The sequence below is a fragment of the Battus philenor genome, unplaced genomic scaffold (genome assembly GCF_028537555.1).
Source record: "Battus philenor isolate CCGP_79_NKW_IND1 unplaced genomic scaffold, ilBatPhil1.0.hap1 SCAF_5, whole genome shotgun sequence".
In the NCBI taxonomy this organism is placed as follows: domain Eukaryota; kingdom Metazoa; phylum Arthropoda; class Insecta; order Lepidoptera; family Papilionidae; genus Battus; species Battus philenor.
In genome coordinates, this window is record NW_027181715.1 from 1,540,872 (window position 1) to 1,553,244 (window position 12,373).

General features: G+C 33.9%; 1 protein-coding gene across 6 annotated transcripts; it reads right to left on the reverse strand.

Moving 5' to 3' along the window:
- Positions 1 to 1,972: 1,972 nt before the first annotated feature.
- On the reverse strand, positions 1,973 to 12,110 carry exd (extradenticle). 6 transcript variants are annotated; one of them, XM_068772470.1, is made up of 9 exons: positions 11,682 to 12,110; positions 11,111 to 11,263; positions 9,113 to 9,273; positions 8,293 to 8,393; positions 7,527 to 7,677; positions 6,781 to 6,877; positions 5,769 to 5,837; positions 5,002 to 5,191; positions 1,973 to 3,867 (listed from the first exon to the last, which is right to left on the reverse strand). In XM_068772470.1, exons 1-8 carry the CDS (start codon positions 11,935 to 11,937, stop codon positions 5,010 to 5,012), a joined length of 1,170 nt encoding a protein of 389 aa, XP_068628571.1. In that variant the 5' UTR covers positions 11,938 to 12,110; the 3' UTR covers positions 1,973 to 3,867; positions 5,002 to 5,009. The 6 variants fall into 6 exon arrangements, with proteins under 6 accessions (XP_068628571.1, XP_068628570.1, XP_068628569.1 ...); XM_068772469.1 differs by having other exon boundaries at positions 5,002 to 5,188; positions 9,113 to 9,291; XM_068772468.1 differs by having other exon boundaries at positions 9,113 to 9,291.
- Positions 12,111 to 12,373: the final 263 nt, after the last annotated feature.

Genomic DNA, 12,373 nt, shown 5'->3' on the forward strand with positions numbered 1-12,373 from the left:
CAGATTTCTGTCGCTGCTTTACATATCATACTGTATGAGAAAACTACACTAAGACTACCGTCATAAATAGTGCAAACTGCAATCTGCTTCGCATATCAAGTTTAAGTTCAAATAGAAAATCAATCTGGCGACAAAGGCAAAACACTTAGATATATACCAAGAAATTGAGACCTAACAAATGTAAACACATGTAACCGAACACGCATCGACACTCGGTCACATCCGGAATACACCAAACAGTACACGACCCTAACAGGCCGGCACGCTCGCTGACAAGTACGTTCCAGCCACTGATGTCTACCAATTCACATCAATACAGAGTAACACCGATCGCGCAACACCCAGGACTACCCAGGAGTTGGGACTCCGTTTTTTGTACCTCTGATGCCCGGGTTTCTGGTGAAACCCGGGTACGTTCCCATATCAAACAGGTGGACCCATTGTCACAAGCACATCGGCCTCTATCGTACTACACCCAGACCTACCCAGGAGTCCCAGAAACCAGGGCACGTCTTCCATATAAAACAGGAAAACCCGTCATCATTGGCTACTAGGACAAGGCCGGACCACTAGTTCGGAAGAGTCTTTCACACTCGCCCCTACAGACTCAACACGACCACCATCATCACAACATGGTCAAGCTATCTCTCGATATACAACATCAAATGATAATATTTAACCTAACAAATTGTGTTACTTACCCGGGCCAAGGGTACTAACAAACCATCATCAAACCTTACGACCAGAAACCTGTAACAGTCTAACCAATAGGTCACAGCACAACTCTCACATGGCTCCACCTTTGAACTTCACGAGTCAACACATGCCTACTAAACGCATCTCGTTTGCTCCGGAATACCGTTTTCTCCGGAATACCGTTTTCTCCGTTTTTATTACTAACTTAACATATGACATAGACATGACGTAGAGACAACATTGTCAGGGTGACAAAAGAAGTTTAATACACAAAACTGACGTCCGAAAATCGCGTATTTCGTGGCGGTTTTAAACTGAGCTGCCCTCTCAAACCAGCGGAATTTGCAAATTTGAACAGTGTAAGCCAAGTCAAAAAAAATGAAAGCGTTTTGTTGGTTGGGATTCACGGGTCAATAGGAGTGCGATAAGCATTCGTTTTCTTAAGCCACATAACCTACAATCAATTCAGTCCATTGTTTCAAAAAGTTCAGGCTTAAATTTTGTATAATATATACGCATACTTTTTCTTCGCTGGTTATTTTTCCTTTATTTCTACTTAAACAAACCGCTAACATTTAGAAAAATTTATTGACTTGAAGATAAAACAGTAAGAAAAACGTGAAAGTACACGATAACGATTTCAAAAAATATATATTAATCTCTTCTATATATATTTATAATCTTTTTAACGACTATAAAACATTAGATATTGCGTCTGCAGTGCATTGTTTACGAAATTTCATATCTAAATTCATTCATTTTTCCTGTTTTTTTATATTGGATAAATTAATAACTTAAATATTTTTTAGCCGTGTTTGACCTATATGCAATCTTGTTTTTAATTAAAGTCCCCTTTGTGGGTAGAATTTTATATAATCTGTAACTGTCCTTTACTCAGTAAAAGGAATATTGGTACCAAATTTAAAATTTCCAAGCCTATTAATTTTAAACATTTTGAGCACAAAACAGTAAGAAGTATTCTTAATCCGTGTTTATATTTACTCTGAGACATCTTCGAAAACATAGCATTGGTTTTGATTGTAGTCCGATATTTATTTGTGATACTAAATTGGTAGATGGACTGATGACAGTGAAGCCAAGGTAGACACGGTCACAGGAAGTGGCTGGATGCGAACAGCGCAAGACAGGTCATCTTCAGATCTTTGGAGGAGCCTCATGCCTTGCAGTGGACGTCTATCGGCTGGCATGATGATGATGATAATGACGATGATGTAAATACCAGGTTATAGAAAAAAAGGTAAAATAAAACAAGCTGTAACTACACAAAAATGTATTTAGTCAATCCGATGGTCGTAATAACATTGAATTTGTCGTATACATGGTGTACGCCTTGCGCCTCCGCTCTGCGATAGAACAAGTCAGGCACGAGATCCCGCAGAGCGCAGGCGCAGTGCTCCGAAGCAACTTTTAAAACATTTTTTCAATTTTTTTTCTTAAACTCGTATACTGTTTCAGATATCTTGATTTAGAACACATCAACTTAACGCTATATAATTATAATTTTTACATATCTCAAACTATCCACTAAGTGTATTCGTAATAATTGCATTTCGTATTTCATTATCGTATATTCAATCAGAACGATGACGTCACAGTAATATTCATTAAAAAAATCGTTAACATTCAACTTACAGGCTACGTACATGAAAAAATAATATTACGCGCTCGCGCCGTAGCACCTCGAGAAAATATAATATTTTGTTCTGATATTCACAAAACCCGTACGATAGCGGGAAACAATAAAGTTTAGTAGAAATATTAAAAAATAGCTACTGTTAATAGGACTTCATTATTGAGAGGAAAACACTTTGTGCGCAACACATACATAAAGGTCAATATAATAAAATTGCACAAAAGTCGTTGCGTAGCCCACTTTCCTCTGTACTGGACCTTCTGTAACCTTTAACAGCGTCTTTTCTTACATATAATGTTTATCATAAATTTCATTACATCTCGCACAAGTTGACCATGATGTTGGCTCTGACAAAATAATATTATCTGTGCTTTGATTAAAATTAGACATAAATATTTCCATTAATTATAATTTTTTACCAACCAGTATTAACCCATCGAGTATTAGTCCAATCGCTTTACCAACCGCTCCAAACACTTACTGTTGATGCTCCTTAGGTAACATAATAAGCGGGTAGTCCACACTATATTTTAAATTTAAGAATATATATTATAAGATATTTTTTTACATTTTCAACACTACACCTGTGCAAATAGAACGTTTTAAAATGGGTACCGCTTTAAGTTCAATAATTATATCATATAAATAAAATATTTCATTATATGGTAATGTGAAAATAAAGAAAGATTTCATTTTAAACTACAAAATCTAGTGTGGTAACACCCTAATAGTTGTTTCAATATATAAAGTTCATGAGAAAGTGTTTTGAAGTAATTGTAAAACGAGTGATTTTCGGATTTGTTCAATTGTCAAAATCTCAAGATCAGTTACAGAAGGTCCAATATAGATTATCTCACGAAAGCACCTCATAGGGACACAATACAACAACGCATCTGATTACTTACATTTACGCTCCGCTACAACATCTTACATCTATCGTATATTTATATCCACCGTATAGTAAAGTTAGTGAATGTAAAGAAAACAAGAGATCTCGCCGTCCAGTCACTAATACTGCCAAAATCAGCGAAGCAAAAATCTTTTACAGTATTCACTGGTTCAAAATAATACTAAGGCTGCGTTCACATTAACGTTTTAAAATTCTATCATACATTTCTCAAGGAATCTACAATGTGGACTTTAAATCTTTTTTACAATAATGTTATATAATTACCTATTTAAAAATCATATGCACTAATCGTATAACATTAGGTCAAATGTTAAAATATCCAGTAAGTAAATAATTCATCAATGCAGCCTAAAAGTTGCCAACAATAAAATAGGAATACACATGTATATATATAAAAATAAAAAAAGCAAATACTGTGCACCAGTCAAGAAGTTTGATAATACATGGCAAAGATAAGGTCCGTCCAAAAATATTACAGCTAGAATGTGTCTAGGTAAAAGTAGTATACAATGTCCTAACCGCTAAGGCGTCGCCTTATCTAAATATCGTATGTTATGTAAATGGCAATTCTGTGGAAGCGGCGCAGAGAGTGCGCCACGCCCGCGACCTGTGGACACACAACGCCTATTAAAAATACCGAAATTAAACCAGCAACCAATTATTGTCTACTTTAAATTTGAAAAAAGAATGAAAAAAATGATATCGGAAAATATGAAAAATTTATTTTTTATTTATTAAATTATCTATGCTTATTAATGTATATTTCAAAATGTCAATTTATTTAAATTATTTACAAAGTTTTACTTTAATATTGAAGGGTTAAACAAGTACCAACTCAAGACTAAATGTTTTATTCATTTCATCATCTTCATTTCGATAATAGCATTCTAATAGAACTGATTAGCAATGGCCAGTGTCTACCTTAACAAGCTCATCTGGTAACTTTCTGGAGAGATGTCTTCACTTAGCTTGCTATTCCATGATCTAACTCTGTACCTTAGGGCTCCTGCTTGCTATGTGACCTGCCCACTACACTTCAACTTGCCAATCTGCTGTACTGTTGGTAACTTTGGTTTGTCTACAGATCTAATCTCAGGTTCAATGTCATATAGAAAACCCGACAGCCTAACCTCTGTTTATCTGCACTTACTATATAAAGTGTTTACAATTGCCTATAAGATGTAACCCTAGTAACAAGATCCAAGTTCTTCCATTCTTTGGCTTGCCTAATGAAACAGAGTAATATTAAATTACTTAATTGTGATGGGTTCCTCGTGAGGGTCATCTTTCATTGCATGGTTTTACTAATTTTAATTTAACTACCCAATGTGGTCGAGGTGGGGTGCTCCAGGGGTCCACTGAAGCCTGGACAGCCTTCTATGATTGTGTAACAAATATAATTTCCAAGTTTTAGTTCCAAGAAAATTTATATGCTTTCGATAGTAATAAACTAAAATGTTCGCTAGACTTCTCACTTATCAATGAACGCAGATCATATTTTATGTTTGGTGTTTGTTACTTGTAAAAACTTGCTAACTCCATACTCAGTATGTGACAAACCATTACATCTATTCTTCACATATTTTATGGAGTATTAGGAATATGGTCGAAATGTAGCTGCAAGAAATCCCACTAGAACCAGCTAAATTTTGCAAGTGCTCTATGAAAAAAATGTTGAGGAGCCTCTGATCTAAATTTATTTAAATTGTTGCTAGTATGGCACAACAAATAAATAACTAACCTGTGGGCCTAGGGTGACAGATCCTGATGCATGGGATCATAGCCCATGGCGGCGTCGTATCCGGGCTGCGGGGGGTCATAACCAGGCGCTGGCAGAGAGTACCCCATGGAGTCCTGCGTGGGTGCCGGAGACATCATCGGAGTGGCCGTGCCCGACGCCGCACCCATGGAGTATGGCGAGGCACCCGCTGCTGCAAAAAATATGCCCTCATCAATCTAATAATTGTTAAGTTGCCTTTAAAATTGGCCTTTCATATGAATATTAACCTACCCTTCAAACAAAATTTCTTCTAACATATTTTATCAGTTGATTGCAAAATTAACCCACTTGAGATAGATGGATTACAAAATTTGCAAATATTGTTTAGAGACAATTGTAAAACTAACATTTTTTTGGAAATGAAGTATAGAAAAATAAAATTAGACATACATTTATTTTGATGCATACCGCAATAAAACAAAATCACTTTGCCTTTTCTTCTTATAGATTTCCATATAAGAAAAATTGGCATCTCAAATGGGCTAACACGAGTTTTATTTGATAAATACAGATATATTTTCCATTTTAACATTAGACACTTGGGTTATTAGGCACATGAAATATTTTCACGCGGCTTAATCTATAGAGGGTGAACACAAATTCCTAAATAATGTGATAATATTGAAACGCAGACTTATATAAATTTAGTATTTTTTTCATTAGTGTTACATCTGCTCTATGAATATCTCTAAAGGATTGTCAATAAGGACTAAATAATTATTGTTTACTGTAATATGAAGTGGGTCGGGCCGGAGGGGAGCTAGCATCGCGCCTGCATGCGCCAATCCAAGGCAGGTCTGTGTGCGGAAACGACAGTATAGAGCGCTAGTTTAACTACCCTAGTGTATAACAGGCTTAATACTGATGAACACTACTCAATGTACTAACATGGACCCAATTAACTGATTTTGAACACATCATTTAATTTAATACTATTTTTATTTGTCCTTTGCAAAATAATTATTACGAAAATGATAATTAATTGGTATATCCATAATTATTAATATTACCCTTGTTATATATGCACATTTTTATATATGGGGTGATTGGTTAAAGGTATAATACCGATACCAATATATATACATACAACAAACTTTATTGAACAGAACATAAATGTCATTTTCCAACTTCCTCCATTCCTGTAATAATTTATCTAACTATTTTTAAAATATTATTGTTTTGATAATAACTAAATCCCTCCTTATGTATACAGAGTGCTTGAAAATATGTGTAAAAGGTTTAAAGGAGTAAATGTATAGCTCATTTGTCAGCAAGAAGTCTGTATGCTTTTTTTTACACCCATTTCTAAAAAATTATATATAAAATATTGGAATGCCACTGGCCATTAACTCCCGGCAATAAAAAAGTCACAACTCTGCAGGGACAGATAGTAAACAATAATAAATTTTAATATGTAGTAATCCGAATTGTGAAAATGCTTTTACTTACGACATTATCATTACATTATTTCTGAAACTTTCGACTCTTCGATAGGTTGTACACATTAATTGACAACAAATTAGCTATACAATCACATGTTTAAAGCTTTTACACTTATAACCAATCACTCTTCTATGAATTCAATTCATGCAAATAGTGGAATACCACTGTTATTTCTTAAAAAAATTACATTTTGAATGCATTTAAAAATTATTGACATATGAATGAAAAAGTTGAGTCTATCATTTTTCACTCATTCAATCATTCTTTCATTGGTAATGTATAGAAAATGATGATTACCCGCCGCTTTCTTGGCTGCATACAGATTTGCCTCCTCCTGAGCTTTCCCAATGTTCTTCTTGTAGCGGATGCGCTTGTTGCCAAACCAATTAGACACCTTGAAATAAATAATTTAGTGATAAATACTACTGAAGTAATTTTACATCATAAAATTGATAAACAAAAAAAATAGAATAGTAAATTTTAAAAATTATAAAACACATTACATATAAAGGAACCAAGAACTGTATTGGGCTACATCTAAAATAAAAAATAACGAATCAAATATATCTGTATGTACGCAATACTAATGTCAATGAGGTAAACAAAAATTTATCTGTTTTCATGTAGGCAGATAATATTTTAAAAATATCAGCAACTGTCGTAAAAATCTGTGTAAAGTTTAATGGAATCGCTTTTTTTTTCTTTGTTTTAATGACTAGATGTAAAGTGATGACAAGGTCTATGGTGCTTTTGATTGGCCATTTTTACTTTTTTGAATCCACTTACAACACAATTAATTAACTAAGTTCTCAATTTTTTTCTTTAAAACTTGTGATTCATAGTAGAAACTCAACTGAAATGCTAATCTCCAAAGTTAGATCTAATCTTCACTTTATTGTCGAGTTCTGAGAGTATGGTACAAATACAGTTGCAGGTGGTCCACTGGAACCAGCTAAATTTTGAAAGTGTAAACTCTATACTCGATAAACTAGTTTAACTCTGTTTACACATATACATACATCCAACTCTAATAAATATAATACCTGTGACACGGTGATGCCACATTTGCGCGCCAATTCTTCCTTGGCCTCCTCACTGGGGTAGGGGTTGGAGAGGTGTGAATAGAAATACTCATTGAGGATTTCTGACGCCTGCTTGCTGAAATTGCGCCGTTTGCGACGCGCGTCCAGGAACCTGAGACGAAAAGAGGATAAGAAAATGATTAATATAATACACATCTAGTTTATTTTTTGAGCATTATAATTTTCCTAGTGTACTGTTAGTAACCAAAAAATAGCTGTTTGCTCAGTAAAATTTATTTAGCTAGGATAAAAGCCATAAGCCTCTTCGGTGAGAAAGAATACCATAATCAATCCACCAACGAAGGAACAATCCGGATTATTAATAAATTAATACTTATTTTTAAGTGCTGGTAAAACGGTTAATCAGTTGAGGAGGAATGAATAACAGGACCATTATCCAATACAAGAAATTTTCACCAATGTTATGACTCATCTAAATATCTTTGGAACCATTAAGAGACAGAGACTTGAAATTTGGTAGGAATATTTCTTGCACTTCATGTTCACTCATAAGGTCGCAAGAAGTTGATGGATGGGGGCAGCGAGAGGTCATGGTGGCTTCTTTAGGGGAAGCATATGCTTTGTGGTCATCTATCGGTTGAAACTACCAAAATATACATTTTGGAAGTTTCGGTTTAGGGCCTTTTTAAGTATATGATTCCAAAGAACAGCTGTTTATCTACAGCAACATTTAATTTTCGAAATGAAGAACGAGTAAATTAAATACCGTGAGCGCAAGATCATGACGGCTTCACACGTGGACTGCTTAAGCTGCATCTGAATGGAGCTGAATTTCTTGTGAATGATTTGCACCATTCGTTCAATTTCCTGTACAAAACAAACAAACATGTTTTTACTTAAAACCAATTAAAAATTCTATTAGAAAATAATATCTAGCTTTTTGAATGTTAATAAGGGGTAAGTAATTGAAACAAATTTTATTATTTATTAAAGATGTTTATACTGAATAGTTATCACAACCAGACATTGGGATTATTAAAGATTGACTCAAACTAAATGAATTTTTGTGTCCTGAATTGACCAACAATGTGTTCTCTATTCAAAACTAATATCCTTAGTGACTAGAAATTAGTTTTGAATAGAGAACACAAGCCTTTTTATCGGAAATCTATGAAGAAGGCCTATGTCCAGCAAAGTTGAAATGATGACGCTTTTTTAAAACTGATCTAACATTTTTTACAAGTCTAATGCATTGGTTTTGAGAAGTGTTTTTTTTTTAAATGTTAAGTTGTTATTATCTAAAAAACAATAATAAATTTGTAATTGTAAAGTTAAATTTTACATAAATATCCTATGGCTATACCAAATCTAGCAAGTGGATACCATAAGCCGGCAAGTGCACTGCACGCTACAAAGGTGGACAGACAACCTTGTGTATTATTGGAAGACACTAAATGCAGGCCGCTTTCAGCTGTTCTTACTGAAAATATCAAGGGATGCCCATGTTCAGCAGTAGACGTCTTAGGTCTAAAATTATGAAGTTAATAATAAACAATTTTAGAATTATTCATAAATACCATGCATACCTTGGGTGTAATGGGTCGCGTGCGACTCTGCTCCCGCAGCAAGTTCATGACGTGCGTAGTAAACTCGTTGCAAGCGTTCTCATACTTGTCCAACTCTTGATGGTATATCTGCCGGATCTGGGCGAGCTTGGCGCGATAGTCCGAGTGCTCGATCGCGTTATCTGCTTGAGCCACAGTGCCTTAAGTTGCAGCGGACGGGGAGACAGAAAGAGTTACATGCAACCTCCATCCCAACATACCTTTACTTAGCCAATTGCAGGGTTACACACCAGACAGAAATCCCTACTTGATGCAAATGTTCCTTATTCTTAAATGCAACTTGAATACTATTTACTGGATAATTTAACATTAGTAATCCTCATACGACATTCCAATGGGGAACAGTAACTATAACATGTGAATTTTATATATTTTTTTATTCACCAGTACTGATGGACAATGGTCTGCTATTTTGAAGGTTTAGATATTTCAAAGTTTTCTATAAACTATTGGAAATGCAAAAAAAAATGGTCATTACCCTGCGCCGCTTATTATGATTAATAATAATAGAAATTATTGATGCCAATGAAACAAAAATATATATTTATCTGCAACATCTGTCTCAAGTATATACAAGTTACTATAAATGTTGTATGCATTAAAAAGTTTTCTAGTCCAAATTATATGGCAGCACCATATTAATTGAATAATTAACAACAATTAAAATAACAACCTCTGCAAATGGCTACTAATATTTTTACAATAATTATTAATATATTAACACACATCCTATTAATGCTCTTACTAATCCCTTAGCAAATTTATAAACCACCTTTTACCAAAATCTCTAAACATGCCACAATAATTCCTAATGTACATGCATACAGATAAAATGTAGCGTTTATGTTAAAGCAATTTCCCAACTTCCATCTCCATTATATATTAACAATTGACTAAACAAATAGATCTATTGAAACAAAATTTGATTATTATATATATAGATACATAAGTAAAATAAACAAAAAATCTTTTTATCAACTAGAAAAACTATCTGCAGATTTGTGTTATGAAAAAGACATACTAAAAACCTCAGTTATTTTTTTATTATGTATGTTTATTTATGACTGCTCTGCTAAGGCCAGTCAGTTGAGCACAAGGACTGTCACATTTGTGTAGAAAAACCAATTATAGTAACCACTTGTGGTGGAAAGGCATGCCATGCAAGTTAACATGTTTTTGTTACAGTAATGCCAGTGATGTGTTATGCATGTCGTTTGGCTATTGTTACAGAAAGATAGATGTGGAAGGATGTCTGCTAGAAATGCTCCAAGTCGCTTAAAAGCGTAGCAATTGAGACATTTCCCAAGAAATATAGCACCGTCAAACACCAAATAAATCCACAATGGAGGTGCATAGCATGCGCTAAACACAAAAACAGAATAAAACTACATGGGAGTGTAAAACATGTTTTGTAGCGTTACACATTCCAAGTTGTTTTGTGAAACTATCACACCCTGCAAGATTATTATTAAATAAATTCAGTATTGATACAGATGTAATTTTTTTTCTGTCTTTTTATATTCTCTTCTGGAACCCTCCCACTGAATGTGCCACGAAGAGATTCCTGCTTAATTGTTCTGACACACAACCAACAATTTCTTTGCACCGCAAGTGGTTAACACATGTTTTGGACTATTTATAATTAATCAATTGATATTAAAATGAATAAATCAATGTTAATTGTCTTTCAATAACAAATTAATACTTATAAATATACATATTATGAATTCCACCAAATATTTTTATATTTTGTAACTGCTGGACATTATGAATTATCAGCCAAGTCACATTCTTTTATTGTTGGTTTATGTTGAAAATTAACAAACTATCTTGAGAAGCAATAAATACTGTGTTAATATATATTATTGATGTCTTTAATTTAAATCTTAGAGCCTTGAGCTGCATGCATCTGTAACCCAAACATTAACCATATCTTTAATAAAAGACTAAGAAAATTACCCCACTCTCCAGCGGCAGCTGATGCTGACGCAGCTGCACCAGCGCCACCGCCTTTTTCAGGCCCTGCTACACCTTCCGCAATGAGCATGTTGTCCAGACGCATGAGCTGGGGATCCGGAGGCTCCTCCTCTTGTGTGTTACGAAGCGACAACACTATGGAGATAATATATGCAAATTAAAATAAATATAAATTTCATGAATTTTTAATTCATTTTACACAATTGTTGACTGAAAATAAAAAAATCAAATCACTTTTCTATTAATTAAATTAAACATATTTAACATTTTAGGTAACAAAGCTAATGTTCCAATAAGAATCAGACAATATGCATAGATGTATTTTCCAATTAATTACTTCAGTTGCCATTTAATAATCACTGTTAAAACTTTATTTAGAAATAAATTCGAAACTTAATTAACAAGATAGTAGAAAAAATATAAATACATCACAATTAATAAGAAGTAATAGGTAGTTAAAGCTTAAAAAAAGTAATTATTAAAAATCGAAAGGTTCATTTTTCCTTTATATCTTAATACGATTAAGTATATTATTAGTACTAAAACATTTTACCTGTTTTTTCTTTTATTTCGCATAAAACAGAAAACAATGCAGGCTTCATTCGATGACAATTTAACGTATGTTTCCTTGCCTGGGCTTCGTCAAGACTCTGATCCGTTATATTCATGATTTGCTGTAGAATTTCACCAATATCCTGCTTACGAGCTTCGCCTTCTCCAGCCGTCGGAGCTCCCTCACCACCCAGGCCATAGCCCTGCGGTCCCATCAATCCACCGCTATGCGCCATCATTCTATTTGGATCGTCCATTTCTCTTTACTCAATACATGAATACAACTAAACTTATACTAAACACGTATACAGCTTTGTACGTAAGTAATAACGCGTGTGTAAAACGAATAAAAAACTACAAATAAATCCGTGCTTTATGAAAACTACAGCTTCTTCCTCGGTTCCAAGTAGCTATAAAATGGCCGCCTTCTTTGTGCTGTCAAAAGTGAGATATTTGAAAAAGAAAACAAATAATTAAAACTATTCCTATCACGCTTTATCTCATGATAATATATGCAGTGATTTAAAGTGGAAGAAGGACGGAAGATACAATATTGCCATTATTTTGACGAAGTACAATGTTAAATAAATAAATATAAACTAAGATGTAACTATCATTTAAGCGGTTTGTGCGAACATTGTTTTACATTTAAACTAAATTCTTAAAAATTTTAACGATCTTTTTAAATAACAT

What these genes read in the sequence shown, in the direction of transcription:
- exd (XM_068772468.1), bottom strand. Translation starts at nt 11,937, where the DNA reads ATGGACGATCCAAATAGAATGATGGCGCATAGCGGTGGATTGATGGGA. An exon ending in CGCGACCCATTACACCCAAG is followed by an intron (nt 8,394 to 9,112) that starts GTATGCATGGTA and finishes TGTTTTGTACAG; the next exon opens with GAAATTGAACGAATGGTGCA. An exon ending in GTGGCATCACCGTGTCACAG is followed by an intron (nt 6,878 to 7,526) that starts GTATTATATTTA and finishes ATTTATTTCAAG; the next exon opens with GTGTCTAATTGGTTTGGCAA.